The sequence below is a fragment of the Notechis scutatus genome, chromosome 4, assembly GCF_049901735.1.
Source record: "Notechis scutatus isolate UNSWTSFEM ecotype Mainland chromosome 4, rNotScu1.2, whole genome shotgun sequence".
NCBI classification, from domain to species: Eukaryota; Metazoa; Chordata; class Lepidosauria; order Squamata; family Elapidae; genus Notechis; species Notechis scutatus.
The window spans coordinates 162,755,635-162,780,301 of NC_142012.1; the positions used below are offsets into that span (position 1 = coordinate 162,755,635).

At 42.1% G+C, this 24,667-nt stretch overlaps 1 protein-coding gene across 1 annotated transcript in view; it reads right to left on the reverse strand.

Annotated features, from left to right (window-relative positions):
- The window catches only part of PSMD2 (proteasome 26S subunit ubiquitin receptor, non-ATPase 2), a 38,256-nt gene extending 15,448 nt beyond the window's left edge, over window positions 1-22,808 (reverse strand). Inside the window, exons 1-10 of the mRNA XM_087965435.1 lie at window positions 22,608-22,808; window positions 20,307-20,363; window positions 18,363-18,527; window positions 16,381-16,502; window positions 14,456-14,680; window positions 13,078-13,236; window positions 7,625-7,769; window positions 5,047-5,107; window positions 3,181-3,327; window positions 1,493-1,599 (exon numbers count right to left, since the gene is read on the reverse strand). Of these exons, the coding sequence (XP_087821561.1) occupies window positions 1,493-1,599; window positions 3,181-3,327; window positions 5,047-5,107; window positions 7,625-7,769; window positions 13,078-13,236; window positions 14,456-14,680; window positions 16,381-16,502; window positions 18,363-18,527; window positions 20,307-20,363; window positions 22,608-22,754 (1,335 nt within the window). The 5' untranslated portion in view covers window positions 22,755-22,808. The remainder of the gene's footprint in view (window positions 1-1,492; window positions 1,600-3,180; window positions 3,328-5,046; window positions 5,108-7,624; window positions 7,770-13,077; window positions 13,237-14,455; window positions 14,681-16,380; window positions 16,503-18,362; window positions 18,528-20,306; window positions 20,364-22,607) is intronic.
- Window positions 22,809-24,667: the final 1,859 nt, after the last annotated feature.

The window sequence follows — 24,667 nt, forward strand, 5'->3', positions numbered from 1 at the left end:
GAGCCCCAAATTCCTGTTGTTAAGCAAAACAGCTAAGCGAGCTTCGCGCCACTTTACGACTTTACTTGCCACAGTTGGTTAAGTGAATCACTACAGTTGTTAAGTTTGAAACACGGTTGTTAAGTGAATCTGGTTTCCCCATTGACTTGGCTCAACAGCAGGTCCTGAAAGGTAAATCACATGACTCTGGGACACGGCAACCGTCATAAATAGGAGTCAGTTGCCAAGCACCCAAATTCTATTTGTGTGACCATGGGGACGACACAATGGCCATAAGTATGAAAAAGTCATACAACACTTTTTTCAGTGCCGTTGTAACTTCAAACGGCCACGAAAGAAATGGTTGCTAAATCGAGGAGCACCTGTATAAACACTGCTAATGAGCAGGCACATGGACTCCTGAAACACTGGAGGCCTACTCTGGGAGGGTCATAATAAACTGGTAGGTGGAGAAGTAGTTGACATTAGTACAACTGACCATCGGGTAGCTGCTGCATATGTGTGGGGCGCACACAGGCGATGCATGTGCATGCGTAGAGATGCGCAGTGGACATGGGGGAGTTGTGCATGCATGTGCAGGGGGCATGCCCCCCCCCCCGCATGCATTGCCTTATGGGTGATGGCACGCAAGGACGAAAAGGTTCCCCATCCCTGATCTAAGTGCTATTGCTATTGATGGATAACGTTGGAAGGGGGCAACAGGGAATTTCAGGGTTGTAGATTAGACTAGACTAAACTAGAATAGCATAAAACTTTTGTCACTTTAAGTGTACACTAATCAACATAGATTGAATGAAATTACATTGCACTCAACTCTCAAAAAGATAACCATTATACGCATACCCACTTACACACACACATAAATGAAACAACAGTCTAGTTCAAATGTATAGATGGTGAGAAAAAAAGAATCTTGCGAGTTTACAAGATGGATGGCATAAGGCAGAGGTCTCCAACCTTGGCAACTTTAAGACTTGTGGACTTCAACTCCCAGAATTCTCCAGCCAGCAGAGCTGGCTGGAGAATTCTGGGAGTTGAAGTCCACAAGTCTTAAAGTTGCCAAGGTTGGAGACCTCTGGCATAAGGAATAAAGCTGTTACAGAAGCTAATAGTCCTGCTATAAATACTTTGAAACCTCCTCCCAGAGAGGAGTAAACAGAAAGAGACTGTGAAGCAGGCGTGTGTGTGGGGGGGGTGTGTGTCTCTAACTAGATTGTGAACTTGGAAAAACATTGTGGAACAAAGCGATGGGGACCTCTTCACATCCATGCATTTTTCCTGGCTATTAGGGCAACAGTTTCTCATCAACCTTGTTCTGCAATGGTTGTTTTTTTTTCCAAGTTTGTAATCTAGTCCACAGCCCTGAAACACCCTACTGTAGGTCTTCTCCATCTAAATCCTGTTCTACAGGAGTCGAGCCTAACTCAAGGTATTTTTTTTTTAAAATCTGCTCTACAGGGAAGAATTTAGGTTTAGCAGCAGGCTCGCTCACTTTGATGTAGTCTTCTGAGGAATACAGGTACTTGTCAATCTGGGTGAGGCCTCCATCCACATCCCACAGGAGGATCATCCCCAACGAGGCGGCAGCACTCAGCATCCCTGTGGAATAAATGGGACCATGAGAATACCAGCACATCTGCAAACCACGGCCATTTTTTAAAATTGATTTCTGTTTTACTCACTGCCAGCGTGAATCAATTCTGCGTAATGAACAGCTTGAGAAGTCTTGCATCCCTCCTCCCCCTCCCCCCGCTATTCACAACACGTTGTGATTCCAGGGGAGGTCTTAATTCATATATGTATGGGAGGGGGGTATGAAGATATATGGGGAGAGTGGTTGCTCACCCCTGCATTCATTCCAAGTAGCCCGTTCTTTCAGTTCAGTTCAAGGCATGAAAGAGAAGGCAAAATGGCTTAAACAATGGATTGGGGGGTGGGGGAAGGAAAGCCTACAGCCCCCTTCATAAAAGGGCACCTGCCATTATGAATATTAGGATGTAAGACCGGAGAATCTGGGCTGCAAAAATCCAGGTGGCCACTAGAGGCAGCAGACATACGAGCACTTCTTTGTTGTCATTCAGGGACTAATCCGCCTTCTGAAGCCCAAAGTTGGTACCGTAAATTAAACTTCTTACTATGCCTATTTTAACTTTAGCCTGTATAAAGGTAAATCAACTGCCTGCATAGCATCGTGCAGCATTCTGTCATATTCAACTCTTAGCTGGGGGTCCTTAGTGCTCTCTGATCTGGGGTGTTTTTTTTTTTTTTTTGGCAGATTTTCGCTATCTGACTAGATAACATCATCAGTGCTAGAAGGGAGTATTTTGCATGCCCTACAGTGTTGGTGGTAGTGTTGGTGGGAGCCACTAGTGAGTGAGTGTATGGGGGGGAGGGAGGGGGGAGGGAGGGAGGGAGGGAGGGAGGGAGGGAGGGAGGAAGGAAGGGAAGGAAGGAAGGAAGGAAGGAAGGAAGGAAGGAAGGAAGGAAGGAAGGAAGGAAGGAAGGAAGGAAGAAAGAAAGAAAGAAAGAAAGAAAGAAAGAAAGAAAGAAAGAAAGAAAGAAAGAAAGAAAGAAAGAAAGAAAGAAAGAAAGAAAGAAAGAAAGAAAACCCCATTTTCTTCTAGTACTGATGATGTTATCTACTTTGGTAATGAAATGTCTGCCAAAGAAACCATCGAGCTGAGAGCACCAAGTACCCCCCATAGTTCAAACCTGAGCTACAAATATTCCCTCAGTATCAACTCTTTAGCATTCTCACTACCAATCAAGTAAAAGGCAATTTGAATCAAACTTCTGAGTCCAACAAGACCCACGATCGCTTCAAGGACACATCCATGCAATTTTCTCGGCAGCACCACACAAACGACTGTCAATTCCTTCCGGCGGAATCCTGATTTACCCTCCTGGTACTAATTAGACCTGACCCTCTTGGTTTCTGAGTTCAGGCAAAAATCAAACCCAGTTCTGCCACTTGCTGAGTCACACCAGGGAGTTTCCAGGGTTTTAGAAAGTGGGGCACAGAATCAAGAGTTCTAAATCCTACCCAATAATGAATTCGTTGCCAGAGAGCATCTCTCATGGAGTGCAAAATTTCCCACTCTGGAGCAAACTGTCTCCACCTTCTCCCTTCTCCCTCACCCCCAGCCCCAGCCCAGACCGTGAGTTCTTGTCCTCCCTCACCATGGTCCTTGTTTTTGTAGAGCCACTTGTTGCCGTCGTCGGTCAGCAGCTTGTCCTGGCCGAAAGCAGCATTCACAAAACCGTTCACAAAGGAGGAAGCCAAATTCATGCGCGCTGAATCCACTTGCGAACCGCTACCGCCGAACCCTGAGGGAGGGAGCAGAAGAAGGCAGGGATGAATGGGTTGCTCCTGCCTCAGATCGGAACTGGGAAACGTCTGTGCTGGGCCACCAAGACGATTTTTGAGAAGCTGCAGTCTGGCCAACACGCCGGCCATCAAAACAACTGCAGCGTCACTGGCTGCTCGCTGAATAAACAAAAGTGGGTCTGGGTTTTATAATTAGAAAATGATGGGCAAATGGAAGAGCAGGAGTGGGGGGAGCAGAGTGTGTGTGTGTGTTGATCTACAGTGAAACAGTATGTCTACTTTCCAAATTCTTGGGGGACTCTCAACTCCCCAGATAATGGCTCAGAAACAGAAAAATGTTCTCCAGTGGAAACACAGAATCTTTCACCTCAAGGGTGACCAGACTCCCATATAAAGTTGATGCTATCTATCCTTAGAATCTGTTTAAGGTTAGATAGCACCAACTTTGAGAGTCTGGCCACTCTTGAGGTGAAAGTTTCTGTTTCCACTGGAGAACACTCTTCGGTCGCTGAGCCATTATCTGGGGAGCAACTGTAGAGAACGTTACTTCTGGCCTTGACTCTGTAATGAGTTGCGCTTGGATTAACTTTAAAAACAGTTTGGAATGGGCCACCTCTGCCTTTCGTCCAGAGCACTTGTTCATTCTCCTCTAAGAGGCCCTCCAATTAAGCTTCAATCCCAGTATCCCTCTCGGCTCAGTTTTCTTGGCAGTTTTATGGTTTGCGGTTCATACTGAAAATCTATCTGCAAGAGCAAAATCATAGGCTCATTTTGTCCTGTGACGTCCATCCAAGCCAGGAGCCCAGAATGGCTATGGAGTGGCCTTGGGGAAGATGAGGCGGAGCCTGTGGTGGTAGAGTCAAGAGAGGAATCAGCCTGGAGCTGTTACGTTCCCACAAGCGGTCCAAATCCAGCCCCACTGAATTCTGTTAACAGTTATATAGCATCAGGTCAGTGCAGTTGGCGGACTAAATTTTTGTGTATAGACACGAGCAATAAATCAGTTTAACTGGAACTTAATGCGTGGTCCTGATTTTTCATCGCCTGGCAGCTTTCTCCTATTAATAATTGTAATTTGTCGAAGTAATTGCTCTGAAATCAGAAGTATGCTTATGTCGCAATGCCTTCGGTGGCCATTCCCTATTTTTTAAAAACCCTAAACTTTCAGGTTCAAACTACTATAGATATCTTCCACAACAATCAAAATTGCAAATATATACATATATATAATATATATATATATATATATACATATATATATATATATATATATATATATATGTATGTATGTATGTATGTATGTATGTATGTATATATATATATATATATATATGTATGTATGTATGTATGTATGTATGTATATATATATATATATATATATATATATATATATATATATATATATATATATATACATATATATACACACGCAAATTTTTGTCACTCCATGACAAAAACAGCCTCAAAATGTGAATCAAGAATTTGGGGGAGAGGGACACACTTAATGAATGTGACTAGCTATAAGTAAGTATGCAAAAGAGAATTGGGCCAGTATATTTGAAGAGGCATCATTACATAGTTAGAACTACCCCTCTCTATAAGGGAGATTAAATCCAAACAGTGTGAATCAGACTGATGACGAGAGTTATAACCAACCAAGATATTCCTAGTGAACCCAGAGTCAGCAAGGACCCCACTATTTTAAGCCCAGGACTTACGATTATTTTCTAGATGTGTTTTGTAAATGTCATCTGGCACCTTGGGCTCCATGATATCCAGCTGGAGGCAAAAGAAATAATTATTTTTGATGTCTTTCATATAAAACAAGTCTTCACCTGATTGCTGAATTAATCCACTATCCAGGTTTAAAATATATATGGAATCACAGAATGACCAAACTAGGTGTGGTTCACAGCTAAGTTACAAAAAAAATCTGAAATCACGAGTAATGCTCTTCAAATATAATATATATTGAACACATTCATTTACAGGATAAGCACATAGTGGTGAAGTAATAAATAAGCCACAGCCTCATTTAGATGGGGGGGACTGAAAATTCATCTAATTTATCGCCCATGTTCCACTGTCACCCCAAATCAAAGCTTTGATTTGATTTCCATGATGTGAACACCCCACATTCAGTCCCTCTGAGGAAAATACAACTTTCTTAGTGGACTGTACCTTCCCAGGAGATCACAGCAAATAATTTTAAATCCAGTTTGCAAGAAGGCTTTGGACAGTAATGAAGTCTGCTTACTTTATAATTTTTCTGTTAGTCAATTCTCAAGTAATTGCCCTCCACTTTTCAACCAATGCAATTAGGGAGAACTTGGGGAAACTGGGGAAAAATTAGTTTTGAGGGGCTATCAGTAGCACAGGAATCTCAAGTTGCCTGCAGTGTTGGGTGAATGCCCAAATCAAAGAAAAGGTTTACTGAAAACCAAAAAAACAAAAACAAAAACCCACACAATTTTTTTCTTTTTTTTACTCTCGCTGAACACAGATGCCCTGCTGAGCATTTCTGTTCATTAGAAACGCGAAACATGTTGGATTTGAAATGTTATGATCTTGAAATAGCGGTTTCAAAGTTAGACCAGGTTGTTCTGACCTTGCTAGAAATATTTTGAGCTCAACTTTGCTGTTTTACATTCAGAATGCTTCTGGTATCTCGGCAATGTTACCAGAACATTCCAGGTGAGCTCAGAACAACTCTTCCAAGGAGCTGTTTTGAATTCAAAATATTTTGTACCCTGCTGCAAAGAGTGGTCACAAAAAGGGTCAGAATCAAATAACTGATCACCCCACACAAGTATGAAGACTCCATGGCTGCAAATTCTGTTTTATCTTTAACTGAAATTTAGAAATAGCGACAGGTATTGGAAATCTCTAGATGCCATTTTTACACTAAATTGTCCAGATAGCATTTTAGTGTCAAGTAAGCGGCCTTTACTGTTAGAAGAGGTGAGAGCAGAGAAATGATATATAAGTAGACCAGCACTATATTTCAAATATTTAAACAACACGCTCAGCATTCCTAACAAAGCAATGCAACACCAGTGTTTAATTCTGATTCCAGTGTAGCCATAATATCTTCAGCACAAGACATTTTCCATTTCAAAAGTTTTTATTGTTTTTTTATTGTTTTTATTTATAGTTTCTGAGCACTTGGTTCCAAAAACTAGACAACAACATACCCAACTTTATTATGTCTCACAGTTTAAAATGCAAAACATCTTTTCTGGCTTACAATGCAATATGCAGAATGTATTTAGAATTGAACTCTTTAAGCTTCAGTCTATCCAGACAACTTCAGTGAAACGTATTTAGCTGTGTGGTTTGTATCATGTGCAAGTTTTAATCTCTATACTCCTTTTTACAATTTGCTAAATCTTTCCAGATTCTAAATAGATTTGCATACCACTGCATCATTCAATATCCTGATGGTTGAAAACAAGATAGATTCTACTAAAATATCCAGGTTAAAACAAAAAACACAAAAAGAACCCACAGCAAAACTGATATGTTGAAAAACCTCCCATGCCTGAAAATGAATTAAAACTCATCCTTGCATCGAATTAAAAGCAGTGAAAACTTGTGTGCAAATGTTCAATCTGGCTTAAATTTGGGGAATATTACAGGCAATTCTTGTTTAGCAACTGCAATTGGGACAGCACACGTGGTTGTTAAGCAAAGTAGACTAAGTGAAAGAAAAACTGTGCTTGTGACCTTATTTTAGCTTTCCTTTGCATTACAGACCTGCATAAAAGTGAGGACTTGGTCATAAAATTACTCTTTGACTACCATTTTAACTGTTAACCGTTGCTAAACGAAACTAAACACTAAACACTGCCACTAAACAAGGTCGATCTGTATTATTCCTTAACATTTGACCTTCTTTTCAAAAACATGACCATTGTAGAAAAAAAAATCTATCAGGAAATAAACTGACAGTATCAGCAGGCTGCATTCTCAGCTTGTTTGCTACAGCAGATGGCACTAAGAGGCAAAATAATGCTTTGACATGGGGATAAAGGAGGCATTTCTTAAAATAAAGCCGGATTGCTTCTAAAAGCTTTCCCAGGAATTTATACTGTCATTCAGTCAACATTTATCTCTTGCCTTGCTCTAAATGGACCTTTTGCCAGTCATTTTCACACTTCCCCTTATTCAAGATTCAAAATCCTACTAGGAAAAAACAACAACCTTGTGATATCTATGGAGATTCTCAGTCATCTAGGTCATGGTTGTCCAAAAAGCACCTTTGAGACAACCTTGTAATAGTGCAAGATAACTTACTTCCCTGGCCAAGGCCAGAAAATTACTGTTGAGCTGGACGTTAGACATGATCTCTGTAAGATCCTCATATTCTTCAACATCCTCACTTAGCTCCAGAAAGACACCGTGGCGGCCCAGCATGAAGGCCATTTGCTTCTGAACCACTCTGCAAACAAACAAACAAACAAAAATGTCAGCAAACCAAAAATTTTTTAGCTAGAGTGGACTGTAAGATGATGAAGTCAAACTGTCATTTATTAAATTCAGCAATATCCTGTTGGTGGCCTTAATTGTTTTTTCCTTAGGAGCCAGTGCTTTGCAGGAGTAACAGCATCCCCCAGAGGGATGGATGGGGCTCAGTCTTCCAGGGTTTCCAAAATGATAGTAGACTTATATGCCACTTTACAATGCATTACAACCCTCTCTAAGCAGTTTACAGTCAGCATATTGCCCGCCCCCCAACAGTCTGGGTCCTCATTTTACCCACCTCGGAAGGATGGAAGGCTGAGTCAACCTTGGAACCTGGTGGGGTTTGATCTGCCAAATTGCAGGCAGCTGGCAGGCAGCAGAAGTTAGGGTTCGTGTCAGGGTTAAATCCCTTAAAACCATTTTTGCTGGCAGGGGAAGGCTGTATTTTAATGGCTATTTTTAATCCAAACTCTTGTTTGACTATATTTTTTATTAACTTAGCAATGGATTCTGTAAGCAGCCCAGAGTCTGCTCAATTGAGCAGCCATAATAAATGTAACAAAATAAATAAGATATCCCATCTCAGGAAGATAACCATAATCAACGATAACATTGTTAAGTTTCACTGAAAGTCACTGTTCCTCACCCAAATTTCCAAACATTGAAGCGATATCAATTTCAATTAAGCAACATTTTAATTTCCACTAGAAGTTTGTAATATTGGACCTGGTGGATCAATTTGGGACTATTGTTTTTTATTCATTGTTTATTTTGACATCTATTGCTTTTATTCTGGAATGAAAAAGCCTGGTACTTAATAGTTTAGTTCAGTTTAGGTTCTAAACTAAGCTCTCATCATTCCTTCTGAATGGTCATTGTAGATGGAGTCCAAAGGAGTTTAAACCTGGATACCTACATCTAACTTGAACTATTACAAAGATAACTGGAAATATGTGAAGCTTTGACTTAATCAAGTTCAGATTCCTTCTTTGAAGATTGTGTTCCCCTCAAAAAAAATAATAAGATGCATAATAGCAATGTTAGCCTTATATACCGCTTTAGTGCTCTACAGCCCTCTCTAACTGGTTTACAGAAACAGCATTGTCCCCCAAAATCTGGGTCCTCATTTTTACTGACCTCAGAAGGATGGCAGCCTGAGTCAATCTTCCATCCTTCTGAGGTCAGTAAAATGAAGACCCAGATAATGAACGTAACATGCATGGATTACTGCAATTTGCAATATGGGGCTGTCTTGAAAACCATTTGGAAGCTATAACTAGTCCAAATGCAGTGGTGTAGACAATATTACTATTATTGTGAGTATTTATTGTTTTAACCTTTTGTTTTTTGGTGCTTCCAAGCCACCCAAAGTCACTTCTAGGTGAGATGGGGCAAACAGAACATGTATGTATATGTACGTATATTATATTATATATTATATTATATATAAAATCGATGTGTCTGCCAATGTATCTTCCTCCTTCTTTCTGAGTTGCACAGATTGCTAGTTGAATTTTGGCTATAATTCAAGGTTCTGATGGTCATCTATAAAGCCCTGCGTGGCATAGGGCCTGCTGTCTGAGAGACCGCCAATGAATCAAGCAGAGGAGGCAGGCTCCGGGTTGCCTCAATCAAGCCATCAGGATCTAGGCAGCCTGCTGTCTCTCTTGCAGCGTCTACTCTTTTGAAACAGCATCCTTCACGCAGTTCTGTAGGGCTGCCATCGTTCCAGAAGTCCTTGAAAACATGGCTGCTGCTCCAGGCCTGGAGGCAAGATGGATGCTGAGTCTTCATTAATTTTGGCTAGTTTAGGGCAGGTTTGGTGGTTTTAATCTTCTAAGTGCACATTTAAAAATAATAATAATAATAATAATAATAATTCCTGACTTCCGGTTTGAAGGGCTTTGGCGACAGACAGAAATCTGCGATCGTGCACGGTTTCTGTCTGGGCTCGCCGCTGGAGCGTCCCGAGCCAGCTGGTTTCGGGGCTAAGCCACCCCGTAGAGGTGATGAAGAGGGGTGAGACCGTCAGCAGGGTCGAGGAGAGCCGCATCTCTCCTCCTCAGCTGGCCATTACTCCCTTTCCTGAAGGCGGTTGCAGTGGTGGTCAGAAATGGCCACCACAAAGAAGAACTCGACTGGAAAAGAATGTGCAGGAGGAAGATAAGAAGTGAGAGTTTTGGCTGACCGGGTTAAATTGTAAAAGCAACAACTAAGGTACCCTGGAATTTAAACTTACAAAAAATAACATCGCTCCCAAAGAAGAGTCGGAAGCAGCGAAGGAAAGTGAAAAGGGAAAGGTTTGGCTTTTTTTTTCTTCTCTCTCCTTCCCTATACTGACAACTAAGAGACTTAAATAAGAAATTGGAAAAATCCGCTTTGACATCAATAGGCAATTAAGCTGAAAATAAAACAAAATGCCAAAGGGATAATAAAGATTTCTGGACATTAAAAACTTTCTTTTTCATAAGCAGGAAGGGAGAGAAAAAGAATAAGGGCAGGATCTGCAAGAGGGAGGAGACTGCCTGGAATTAAAACGAATCTACAGTAAAACTTCAACAAGACTTCTAAAAGATACATTTTAACTGAAACTTTGCAACTAAATAGTAACCCCAGGAAGAGAAAGTGAAAAAAAGAGCAAAAAAGGAACAGCTTGCGTGTATTTGGATTATTTGGTGATCTTTGGGTTTTTGGTTATTATATTTGAATGACTAAAATCAATCAGGTGGTTGTTTAAAAATTGATACAATGGCACTACTTCTGGATGAATTGAAAATGGAACTTAAAAAGTACAAAGAAGATGCACAAGAAGGGAAGGGTTCTTTTGGCTTCGTTTTCCAATTCTTAGAAATGGAGATTTGGAACTATGAGAAACAATAAGAAAAGACTGCAAAACAAGAAGACTGGGACAAAGAAGAAGCCATCTTTAATGAACAAGTAATTTTATGTGGGGAAGAAAAAGGAAAGGGGGGAAAGAGGATGGAGAATTTAAGACTTTAAAAAACAACCAAAGAAAAGAAAAATAATTCGAAAAATAAGTATAATACTGGAAAGCAACAGAACAGGTGAATATAGAAGAGGGAAATAGAGGTAGAGAGACAAGGGGGTAAAAAAGGGAGAGAGAAGAAGAGAGGGAAGAAGGAAAGGAAAAGAAGTTACAAAGGACCGGAGCAAGATATAGAGAAACAGGACCTATTTAGAGATAATGGGTGAAAATCTAACTGAAAAAGGGATTCTGTAAAGGTACATAAGATTGTATTGTTATATTAGTAATAGAAATAACTTTAGAAAATTGGAAACAACATATGATTAAAATGAGGGATAAAATAGTGTAATTTAGTGAAATGTTTGTGAATAAAATAAGTGAAATAAAATGAGAAAATTGAATTAGGAAGGAATGGGAACATTTTAATTAGTTAATGTTTTATAAAATATAAGTGAAGGGGAGGAAATTAACTATGGAAAGCTTATAATTGTTCCCATAGAAGTATGATATTTAATTGAAAAATAATGTTAAAGATGTTAAGACTTTAATGAATATTTAATTAATGATAGAATTGAATTGGAATGGAATGTTGTTTTAATTATATACATTTATAATTTTTTTCTTTTTTTAAGAATACAGTGTGTATTTTAAGAATGTACCAAGCAGAATCCGAATGGAAGTTATGTATTATATTGAATGTTACAACTTTAGGGAAAAGATATAAAGGCGTCATACTCCAATCAGTAACTACAGGAGAAATTTTGTTTAATGAGAAACGATAATAGATAATTGAAACAGGACAAAAAATATAAATACAATGATTTGAATTGAGATGAGATAATTAAAATAAAATTGAGAAAATTAAAAGAGGGGAGAAGCTATGCAGAAAATGTAAACTAGTAATAAGATATGGAATAGAATATAAAAATGAGCATGAACCTGAATTTGTGTCTGTACGAAGAAATGTAACCCGGGATTATGCTGCTTTCAAAAAAGATGTTTTATTTGTATTTTTTTTCTCTTTGTGAAAACTCAAAAAAAATTTACAAAAAAAATATAATAATAATTCCGGAGTTTGTTAAGTCCTCAGTCTTTCAGCAGTCAAGGTTGCAAAATGGGGCAAAACTTACTTAACGACTGTCTAGCTTAGAAAAAGAAAAATTTGACTCAGTTGTGGTTGTAAGTTGAGGACTACCTGGTTCTCCCCTTCCTGATGCATGATGTGGTCTCAGAATTACAGAGTTGGAAGGGACCTTGGAGGTCTTCTTGTCCAACTCCTTCCTGTAAACAGGAAATCCTATACGATTTCAGACAAATGGTTGTCCAATCTCTTCTTCAAAACCTCCAGTGGTGGAGCACCTACAACTTCTGAAGGCAACTGATTGTTGTGTCAGGAAATTGCTCCTTCATTCTAGGTTGCTTTTCTCCTTGATTAGTTTCCATCTATTGCTTCTTCTCCTGCCTCGGGGGCTTTGGAGAACAGGTTGACCCCCTCTTCTTTGTGGCAGCCCCTCAAGTATTGGAAGACTTATCATGTCATGTCACACACACACACCACCCCAGTCCTTCTTTTCATTAAACTAGACATATCCAGTTCCTGCAAGTGTTTTATCCTCCAGACCTCTAATCATCTTTGTTGCTCTTCCGTGCACTCTTCTAGAGTCTCTGCATCTTTTTATATATCAGGCATGATATTCCCCTCTGAAAAAAAAATCGGGCCGGCCAAAAGAGACCCCCCACCGCGCGCCAAGAAATCGCTGCCCAGCTCCCTTTTCCTGCCGCTCAGCGGCCTCCACTTGCACCACCCACCCGCCCGCCCGGGCCCGCTCAGGTATCTGGCTGGGGCTGTCAGGAGTTGTTACCGCCGGCGCAGCTCGCGCGGCTCCAGTCCCGCGTTGCCTCGGGAAGGGAAAGGCAAAACCAGGAGCCGCTGCTGCCGTTGCAAGCGCCGCCGCGGCTCTTCCTTTTGCCTTTCCCTTCCTGAGGCAACACGGGACTGGAGCCACGCAGAGCCGCGCCGCCGGCGGTAGCAACTCCTGACTCAGGGCCTCCGAGGGGAGGAGGAGGAAGGAAAAGAAGGGGGGAAAGGGGGGGTGATTCCCCAAAAAATCAGAATTCCGATTTTAATCGGAAGAATATCATGTCTGATATATATATATATATGAATGAATGAATGAATGAATGAATGAAACAAAAAGGGTCTTTGGGCAAGGTTCTAGACTTAACCATTCTCAGTTCTCCTAGCCCTGAATCCTGTGGATCTGTCCACAGCACCCCAATTCTAGGGAGCGCTACTTACACATCTTTGCAGGAAATGAAGATGTTTTCGGCCAGTTCCATGTCATTCAGCATGAGGGCCAAACGCAGGGCTTCAGGGTAGCGATTGAACTTGCGGAAGATGCTAAGGGCACAGCGAAGAAGGGCAGAATTCTCTGGCTCGGGGACATAGCTCACACAGCTTGAAAAATAAGAAAGGGAGAGGCAGAAAGTGAAGCTTGGTTAGCGCTACGGCCATTAGCCAACTGTTCCTTTTTCCCACAAATGTTACACAGTCCCTCGGGTTAGGTCCCCAAACCTTGATGTGGCCCTCAGCCCCTGCTCTCAAATTAAAATTTTCAATATGCGATGGGGGAAATCATGAAACTCATCATAAATATCCTGTAGTTGGGCTGGAAGAGAAGAAAATCACCATGTGCATATTGAAGCAAACGGGAGCTACAATTTGTTATGACACCACCATGGAAGAGTTAAAGTAGACAGAAATCCTACCGAACACCAAATATAGAAGTTACCTAAATTGGGAATCAGTTCCTTTAAGAGTGAGGAGGGAAGAGAATACATTCTTTAAAATGATGTGCTGATTGATAAACTTTAGAATTATGGCTAATTATACCTTTATCATCAGATTCAGGTGAATTTCAGCACAAAACAAACATTTTTGCATGTATAAATGAATGCACGCCTGTCACAATCCATCAGGATTTGGGCTCTGAATACCCTAGATCAGGGATTCCCAATTTTGGCAACTTTAAGATGCATGGACTTCAAGTCCCAGAATTCCCCAGCCAGTTCTGGGACTTGAAGTCCATGCATCTTAAAGTTGCCAAAATTGGGATACACTGCCCTACATTTAATGTCCTGCATTTCTTTGCAACAATTCTTTATCATATTGGACTGCCTCAGTAGAATGACAGTTTCTTATTCTATTATTCCTAAAGGAAATAATAGTTCCACCTTTGAGTGCTTCATGCTTAAATTAGGTTCAAAGGCTAAGAGAGAAAAAGGTTCATTGGGATTTTAGAAGAATAAGATAGGAAGGAACTAGAAACATATAGTTTTGAGGAGAGGCGGATAGCATTCTTCAGGAATCTGAAAAGATATCACACAGAAGAAGATTAAGATCTGTTCTGCATTGTTTCAGAGTGCAGAAAAACAAAAACAAAGGATCTGACCGATAGGAATATAATTTCCAATTAAGTCTTAAGGGGGAAAAAAAACCTTTGGTATTTGAACCGTGGAACCAATTATGGGAGAAAAATTAGGTTTGGATAGCCACTGACCATGAATGTTTTAATATGGATCTCTGTGTTCAAAGAATTGGTCTCCACGGCCTAATTCAGCCTTGCCAACTCTTATGAATTGAACTCCACGAACCCCAGAAAGTACAGCTCCCTTACCTGGTCAAGTAGAGACAAACTTTGGCATAGGCATTGTCGTCAATATATTCCTCCAGCATATCCATCTGCTCAATTTCCATCAGCAAATCACAGGCCTCGTGCTCAGCATTATGGGCCATGTTGTAGGGCACAATCTCCTTTACCAGAGTTAGAAGTGTGTCCTTCTGGGTCTTGTCTGCCTCGTCAATTTCCTGCCACTCCTTGGCGACTTCGCCTGCTAGATGCCTGCAGGGGCAATGGAAGGAAAATAGCCATGGTTTTAAAATAAAAAACAAGACAAACTCCCTATTCAGTAAGTCATTTGGGGGGGGGGGGGATTTCCAGCAAATTTATATCTTGTTTTTCAGCCCATAAAATTACAGGGGTACCTTTACTGAACTTAAATCTTCCCATGTTCTTTATTGTAAGGAATACTTCAAATAAGAGTTTAGAGTTAGAGTTTACTTTACTGATTAGCCATTGGGCCATATCAAAGTGCAGAGTTCCAGACACAAATTCTTACTAAAATCTGATAAAAACAATTTAAAATGGAATTGGATAAAAAACAATTTAAAATGAAATTGGAATAAAATACGATTTAAAATGAAATTGGAATAAAACAACGGTTTAAAATGAAATTGGAATGAAATACAACAATTTAATATATAAATAAAATATGATAAAATTATATTTTGGTGTCACCCCTGCAATCTACCCCAATCAGTCCCACGCAGGCCAATCACAACCGAACTATTTTGCTTAATTACTGTGCTGTGTTGAATGTTATTTTCAGATTCTGGCCGCCCATAAGGTAGGTTGTTTAGATATGGGGATCCCAGTGGGTCACTTGTCCGGTATATAGAAAATAAAGAGATTATCTGTCAAAAGAGACATCAGCAGCCTTGGGTTAATAAAACACCTGCTGCAAGAGACTGTACCGAAGAAGCAACTGCTATGAACAGAGCTCAGGCAGTGCTGACTAGGGCACCACCCGAGAGCCTCCTGTTTGCTGTGTTCGGCGCTGCAGATTGAAGGTGATGTTTAACAATGAAAAAGAACTATGTAGTTCAAAAGAACTGCACAGGTAGTCCTCGACTTACAACAGTTCGCTTAGTGACCGTCTGAAGTTACAACAGCACTGAAAAAAAAGTGACTTAGAACTGTTTTTCACACCTATGACCATTGAAGCATCCCCGTGGTCACGTGATTTACATTTTGGATGCTTGACAACCGATTCACGTTTATGACTGATGCAGTGTCCCGGGGTCATGTGATCCCCTTCTGCGACCTTCTGATAAGCCAAGTCCATGGGGAAGCCAGATACCCCTTAACATCCATGTTACTAAAAGTCTACGGAGATTCTCAGTCATTCCAGGTCATGGTTGTCCCAAAGGTGTTTTTTTTTTTTTCCCCCAAGAGGCAACTGGACTTTCTTGTTTTTCTTTTGAAGACATTTCACTTCTCACCCAAGTAGCTTCTTCAGCTCTGACTGGATAGTGGGGAAATGGAAGGATTGATACTCCTTGCAGACAGCTGGTCATTTGCAAGGAATATAAATCTGCACGGCATATAAACCTGCAAGAAATATAAATCTGCAAGGAATATAAATCTGCAAGGCATATAAATTCTCCCATTCCCCACCATCCAGTCAGAGCTGAAGAAACTTCTTGGATAGGAAGCGAAACGTCTTCAAGGAAAAACAAGAAAGTCCAGTTGCCTCTTGGGGGAAACAAAAAAAAGCAACTTTGGGGCATCTGTGTTACTAATTTAACAACTGCAGTGATTCACCGAACAAATGTGGCAAGAAAAGTGTTCAAATGGGGCAAGACTCACTTAACAAATTTCTCAATTAACCACCTTGATTTTGGGCTCAATTTTGGTCATAAGTGGAGGACTCCCTGTATGACTGATTTCTAGCTCGTCAGACATCTTAACTTGCTCCTTACCTGACGTACTCATGTCCCCATGAAGCTAAGGGTTCCTGAGATCCCACCAACCGATATTTCAGGCACTCTCGCTCTCCGCTCATTGTCATGGCCAGAACAGATATAATGTCAGCAGCAAAACGCTGTAAGGAGAAAGAGATGTTGAGACTGTATCGAGCAATACCTCTGGCTAAAACTTCTTGAAGCAGAAAGATGGCGACACCTCCCTGTGTTATACTTTGCAGCCTGCCTGAATAAGTAACAACGCTCTATTTATTTTATTTTTATTTTAGGGAATTTGTACTGCCGCCTATTCGCACATGGCGACTCAAGGCAGCTTAACGGGAATATAAACCTCACATAGAAAACAATAAAACCAATAAAGGAATCTCCAGGGATGGCTACAGATCGTCCTAGATTTACAAACATTCGTTTAGTGACCGATCGAAGTTGCAAAGGCACTGAAAAAGGGACTTAGGACTGGTTTTTACACTGATGGCTGTTGCAGCATCTCCATGGTCACGTGATCAAAATCCAGGTGTTTGGCAACTGGCATGTATTTCTGGCAGCTGCACGGTCCCAGGATTGTGGGATCACTATTTGTAATCTTCCCCGCTGGCCTCTGACAAGCAAAATCAATGGTGGAAGCTAGATTCGCTTAATGACATGATTGACAACTGCCGCGATTCGCTTAAACAACTGTGGAACGGAAGGTCGTAAAATGGGACAAAGCAATGCAAATGTTGGGCTCAATTTTGGTCATAAGATTACCTGTACGCAGTAATAAGACCTTCTCTCTTAACAGAAAAGCCACTGGCTTTTTAAAGCTAAAAAAACCCGTCTCCAGTTCTTCCGGTGCTCCCTTTTCAAAGGAATGAGCAACATATTCGCTCTCCTTATAAGTCCTCTTATAACCCAACTATAATAGGAAGCTTTTAAGTCACATGGAAGGAGCCCTCTTGGGTTCCATCTCATCTGCCACCCATTTTTATTTTCTTCCCAGCAAGGGCACGGCCTGCTTTTTTCAGCTCAATGGGAGTGTTGATCCTCTGATTGTGAAAGGAATGGACCCACCAGCTTGTCACCCAAGCTCGATAGGGGCTTGGGAGGAGAGAGAGTGATGGGACCAGTCACCCAACCGGCTTTAATTGCCTAAGGTGGGACTAGAACTCACAGTCTCCCAGGTACTAGCCTGTAGCCAAAGTGACTCTCACTTGTCACCCATTTTATGTTCTGCTGGTTTATTTATGTATATAGAAATTTTATACTGCTGCCTACTCACACGTGGTGCCTCAAGGCGGCTCACAAGAACATAAAAACACAATATAAAGAAATAAAAAAAATTTTAAAAAGAAAAATAATTGAATAACAACCTCCCACAACCTCCCACCCTGGCAACAACACACATTCATACTAGGCATTTAACGGGCTCCATCTCACTCTGGGTTCCCCTGGCCCGCTGAACCTCTTGAGGGCCTTCTGAAAGAGTGTTAGAGTGGGGGCCAGTCTAATTTCTGGGGGAAGATGTTCCAATGAGAGGGAACCACCACGGAGAAGGCCCTTCTTCTGGGTCCCACCAGGTGTATCTCCCTCAGGGATGGGACCCGCAACATTCCCTGCCTCCCTGCTCTAATGGGTCGGGTAGATGTGACCGGCAAGAGACGGTCCCTCAGATAACCTGGTCCCAAGCCAGGAAGGGCTTTAAAGGTGCCAACCAGCATCTTGAATATCACCCAGAAGCAAATTGGCAACCAATGCTTGTTCCCGCAGGAGAGGTGACACGTGCGCACACCGAGGTCTGCACAAAACCATTCTGGAGATCATGTGAAGGTCTACAGCGAATAGATTGATCCTTGAAGCAAAGAAAGTAAATCGGTATTTAGATTTTTGACAACCAGGGACCAATTTGCTAGCTAGCTAGCTATTAGAAAGGACAAAAACAAAAAAAAAGAGAAATGGTAAAGTAGCACCAACACTTCCTCAAATCAATCCAGGCTGGATACCTTGTTTTCCCCCGCGGCCATGTTTTCGTAGATCTCTTTCAATTTGCCGTAATGTGGCCGCAGAAACTTCAAGGGCTTGGGTACAGAAGTCATGGAGGTTGTGGAAGAGCGTATCTGCCTGCGAAGTTCCTCCAGGGCAGGACGATAAAGAGCCGTGTCTTGCTCCTGCAATCAGATCGGTTGTTATTAGGAAGCAAACACAAATCGACCTGCCAATCCCTCCCTGCAGAATTGCTGCTCCGGTTAAATATGGCCAGTATGAACCAACTCGTACTTTTGCTATGGGACCTGCACTAAGAGAAATATTTACTAGAAACAGGCATAGCTGTTTTAAGAAGAGTCCTGAGGGATCAGGCAACTGTTCCATTTAGTCCACCATTTTTGGTCACACGATTAAAAAACCCTCCCTTTTTATGATATCCCTATTTGGGTAGAGTCAAGGCAATTGGATGGAGCTGAGCATTTACTGACCAGATGCCCTTCCTGACACCTATGCTGTGTTAGCAACAGATGGTTGTTGTTTTTTTCTTTGAGCCCTAGGAAAGAAACATTTGCTGCTACTAGGATTGAACTCTCAACATCCAAAGTGGGAAGGGAGGGTCTTGACCACTAGGCCACCATGCTGTTCTTGGTCACACAATAGTCAGTCAAAAACAACCAAGAACCTCACAAATGTTAGAAATATGCTGAGAGCTTTCTTCCACGTTATTCTCTTCACTGTCAAATAGGAAGGTATCTAGGCTGCTTCTCAGAAGTTCCTTTAATGAGACCCTCCCTTTTAGGAATAAAGCGTATGGTAATTGTCCCATTTTATTTTGTCCTGCTTTGGAGATCATCTAAGAATGCAGTTAATATATATAGATTTGAAACAAAAAAAAATGAGACAAATGAAGTTTTAGATTGATGGCCAGCATGAACCAATCAAAACATCTGCTTTACAAAGTAATAAAACTGGGCCCGGTCATCATAGGTGCTTCAACTTACAATCATCATGACTTACAATGAAAATTCTGGGGTCCATTACATTCACAAGTCAAGGACTATCTGTACACTCTTGACGGTTTTACTTAAAAAAAACATTGTTATAAACAGCAAGTGGGTGTTTTGGATGGATCAACACTCGTAAATAGTGAGAATTAATTTTATTATGAGAATAGGGTAGAACCAACAACATGCACGCTACTGTTATCAGAAAGAATATACAGTCACTAAACAAAGTCCTAAACTTTGTTTAGTGACTGTTTAAAATTACAACTGCACTGAAAAAAATGACTTTATGACCATTTTTTTCACACTTACAACCATTGCAACAACCCCACGATCACATGATCAAAATTCAGAGGCTTGACAACCGACTCATATTTATGACAGTTGCAGCGCCCTGGGGTCATGTGACCACCTTTTGAGACCTTCCCACAAGCAAATTCAATGAAGAAGCCAGATTCACTTAACAACTCTGTTACTAATTTTACAACTGCAGTGATTCATTTAACAGAGTGGTACGGTGGCCTAGAGGTGGAGCTCTTGCCTTACAATCAGGAGGCTGTGAATTTGATGCTAGGTAAAGGCAGATGTTTCTCTCTCTGGGCACAATGAGAATGTATGTATCCACTTTGGCAACAGGAAGGGCATCCGGCCACTAAACACTCAGCTCCATCCACCCCACAAGGGATTATGGGGTTGTTAAAAGAAAGTGATTCATTTAACAATGTAAGAAGAAAGGTCATAAAATGGGGCAGAATTCACTTAACAAATATCTTACTTAGCCACAAAAATTTTGGGCTAAATTGTGGCTGTAAATCAGCAACTACCTGTATTATACATAGGATTGTCAATATAGTACAGGCTGTGCTTTATTACTGTATGAAACTCTGTATTTCCTGAATATAGTAAAATAGTATGTTCTGATATCCCACAAATTTACAGTAAAAAAAGAGAACTTACTCCCAAGCGTTCCACAAGCATTTCCAGCTCATCTTGTAGTTGTTTGTCTTCTTCAGACTGTAAGGAATGAAGGAAAAAATGTAAAAATCCAGGCCTCTCTGAAAGCCTAAATTTTCCAATTATTCTGAACTGTAACTGAACTGATGGATGAAACAGGAATACAAAGCAATTCAACAGCAAGGTGACGATGGCACCGTAACTTACATTTAATCATAAATATATGCAAATGAAAATAGAAACATGAAATTCAAGCAGTGAGAGAATGGAGCCAACTGAGAAAAATAACAAACTACAGGCTTAACATCACAAATGCCAGCATTACTTTCAATTACAGGCAGATCTAGCAAATAAGCCAAACCACAAAAGCACTCAGAAGCATCCAAACTGCCTCCTATTGTTATTCTAATCTCCCATAAGCCACCACCACATTTTAAATGCATTCAGTTTTGGTCACTGCAATATAAAAAGGATGTTAAGACTGTACAAAGATTACAGAGAAAAGCAACAAAGATGATTATGGGACTGTGAGGCTAAAACATATGAAGAACTGTTGCAGGAATTGGGTATGTCTAGTTTAATGATAAGAACGACTAGAGAGGACATGATGGCAGTCTTCCAATATCTCAGGGGCTGCCCCAAAGAAGAGGGAGTCAAACTATTCTCCAAAGCATCTGAAGGCAGAACAAGGAACAACGGATGGAAACTAATCAAGGAGAGAACCAACCTAGAACTAAGGAGTTTTCTGACAGTGAGAACAATTAACCAGTAGAACAACTTGCCTCTAGAGGTTGCGGGTGCTCCAACACTGGAGGCTTTTAAGAAGAGTCTGGACAACCGTTTGTTTGGAATGGTATAGGATTTTCTGCCAGAGCAGAGGGTTGGACTAGAAGACCTCCACGGTCCCTTCTGATGCTGTTATTCTGTTGATCTCAGTAACAGGTTTTTAATGGCAAGGTCTCCGTTTAACTCTCCAGGGTGGCAATTCTGGGCAAACTACTGAAGATTTGGAAATGCGCCGGTCACCAAAGAGGGCCTTAGAATCTAAGGCTTAGAATAACTTTTGTCACTTTAAATGTACACTAATCGGCATACATTCAAATGACATTTCGTTGCATACAGCTCTCAAAGGGTCCCCGCCTCCAATATGCACTATATAAACACCACAATAAATAAATATATTTAATTTATTAATCCTATGGCTTTCAAGCTGATTGCCAACATGGAGGGGGGGGGGGTGGTCTCCTTTAAAAGGGCAGCTCTTTTGTCATCATCCCCATCCAAACACTCATTTTGCTGCTCTCTTGAGGACGCCTATTCCGCAACATGGGCTGGGGCTTGGCCCACCTGCCCAAACTTCACTGGCCATTCACCTGGTTCTGTCAAGAGGGGAAAGAGGAGGAGGAGGAGGACTCACTGATCCCGCGAAGAGGCCTGCCAGAACAGGTGTTGCTAAAGATGCAGCCTTGCAACTACCCCTTTCCGGGCGAAGAAAACGAGATCCTTTATTTATTTATCTACCAGTAGTCCTCAACTTACAACAGTTCGTTTAATGACCAATCAAAAGCTCCATCACTGCGAGAAGTGACTTCTGACCCCTTTTCACCCTTATGACCAGTTTGCAGCATCCCCACGGTCATGTGATCCAAAATCAGACTCTTGGCAACGGACTATTTAAGACAGTTGCAGCGTCGGGGGTGGGGGGTGGTGTCACGCCCTTCTGAGACCTTCCGACAAGCCAAGTCAATGGGGAAGCCGGATTCGCTTTAACAACCGTGGGACTCACTTAACGACGGCAGCGATTCCCCGTAACAACTGTGGCAAGCAAGGTCGTAACAGGGGGCCAAACCCCACCACATACACACACACCCCCATAACCAATGTTTCCCTTGGCAACACAAACGTTGGTGGTCGTAAGTCGAGGACTACCTGTATGCCGCCGATTATCTTTATTAGCTACCTCAAGGCGGCAAATATGCACAAGGCTCCTGTTTTCACCCTAACAACAACCCTGTGAGGTGGGCTGGGCCCAGTGTCAGCGACCCGGCCCAAAGTCTAACCCAAGCGGCTTCACACCCCGTTCAGATCCCGGGAGACACTCTGCACATGCTCAGAGGCACTCGAGTTTCTCTACCAGCCCTGGCCGAGGCGGGAAGGCGAGGGAGGAAGGGCTCCGCGTAGGATCTCCAGCCCGGGCTGCGGATGAGGGGCCGGAGAAACGCCGGCTTAAGGCGCGTTTTCCCGGCCCCGGGCCTTGGCCGTGACTCAGCGCGGCTTTTTGCGGCTCCCTCGCCGGCCTCTCACCAGCTCCTGCTCCTTGTCCGCCGTGGGGGCGTTAGGGTCCTTCTTGTCTTTGCTCCAGGGCCCCCTCAGTTTGTCGTCACCGGAGCCGGGCGTCGAGCCCCCGGGCTGAGACCGACTTTGACCGCCGCCGCCGCCTCCGTTCTCCATCACAAGCCGCTTCCTCTCAGGGGCCGACGGAGGCACTGCGCATGCGCCGGTGCCGTAATGGGGGTGGAGCTTTAGCCTGCCAATCCGTACCTCAGGAGATGGAAGGGAGGGCGCGAGCGCCGGCGGACGGAGGGCGGTGTTGAGGGACGTGGGAGGGGCAAGGGAGTAAGGGTGGAGCCAAGCTCGGAGAGGGGGCGGGGCGAGGCGAGGCCGTCGGACCACGTGCAGGTCGATCAGAACCTGCAGGCGGGGAGTCTGATTTCTTGGCCGCCGTTTCCAGGTTACAGCTATAGAGTTGGAAGGGACCGTAGAGGTCATCTAGTCCAACCCCCGCCCAAGCAGGAGACCCTACACCATTTCTGACAGATGGCAGTCCAATCTCTTTTTTAAAAAATTTTTTATTGAAAATTAAGGTTTAAAAACATTTGAATGTGCTGATCTTTTGACATATATCAGCAGTCTTTACATTATTATATTATCAGAATGTCATCAAACAATATAACATTTATATATATGTGTGTGTGTATATATATAAATGGACTACTTGTATCTATATACATTTTTACATTATAATTCTTCATATTCATTTCCATCTTAGGCATTTTATTGTAGTATAAACTCTGATTTTTATTTTACATTTTTTGACTTCCTTTCATAGCCCTCCAATTATATTTTTTCCCCATATTTCATAGAATTCTGAAGTATCTTGTTCCTTCAGTTCCAATGTTAAGCTATCTAGGTTAGTGCAGTATATAATTTTTTTAAATTATTATTTCATCATTAGGTATTTCTTTTAATTTCCATGTTTGGGCAATCAATAGTCTGGGCAATATAGTAATTACTAATATAAACTTGGCATCAGATAAAAGTTTAACAAAATAATATTACAGATAACAGACAGATAATCAGAGTTGGAAGGGATCTTGTAGGTCATCTAATCCAACCCTCCGCCCAAGCAGGAGGCCTTCAGGTGCTTTGGAAAATAGCTTGACCCCTTCTTCCTCTTTGTGGCAGCCCCTCAAATATTGGAACCCGTGGTGGGATTCAAATTTTTTTACTACCGGTTCTGTGGGTGTGGCTTGGTGGGCGTGGCATGGCTTGGTGGGCATGGCAGGGGAAGGATACTGCAAAATCCCCATTCCCTCCCCACCCCACTAACCTGCTTTCCAGCTCCGTTCTCCTGTGCAGGGCAACCAAAGGAGACCCAGCCGATCAGCTGGGACTCGGGAGGCAGAGAATAGATGGGGACAGGGACAATCAGAGGTGGGATTTGCCGGTTCTCCAAACTACTCAAAATTTCCGCTATCGGTTCTCCAGAACTGGTCAGAACCTGCTGAATACCCACCTCTGATTGGAACCCTGCTATCATGTCTCCCCTGGTCCTTCTCTTCACTAGACTAGCCGGGCCCAGTTCCTGCAACAATTCTTCCTATGTTTTAGCCTCCAGTCCCCTCATCCTCCTGGTTGCTCTTCTCTGCACTTTTTCTAGAGTCTCAACCTCTTTTTTTTATAGTGTGGCGACCAAAACTGGATGCAGTATTCCGCGTTGTTAAGTTGAGAATTCCCTGAATCCTGTCCTGGAACTCTATTGAGGTACTTGTTTTTCCTTCTTAGGCCCAGGGAGTGGTGAAGGACCTGGATGCAGAGCTGCTTCGGCACTTAGCTCAAGGCACAGCCTTCCTGCAAAGTCAGCACCAAAGCAAAGTGTCATGAATATGAGCAAGCATCTGAATGTTGATATTGTGATCATGGGAATGGTGCAATGGCCATAAGGGTGAAAAACGGTCATAAGTCACTTTTTTCAGTTGATGTGTTGTGGTTTGCAGGCAGCCTGTGCAGACGGCAGCAGAATCGGACAGTGGGGAAGAACGGGGACTAGTTTGGGAGTCTGGAGAGGACTCTGATGCAGAGAT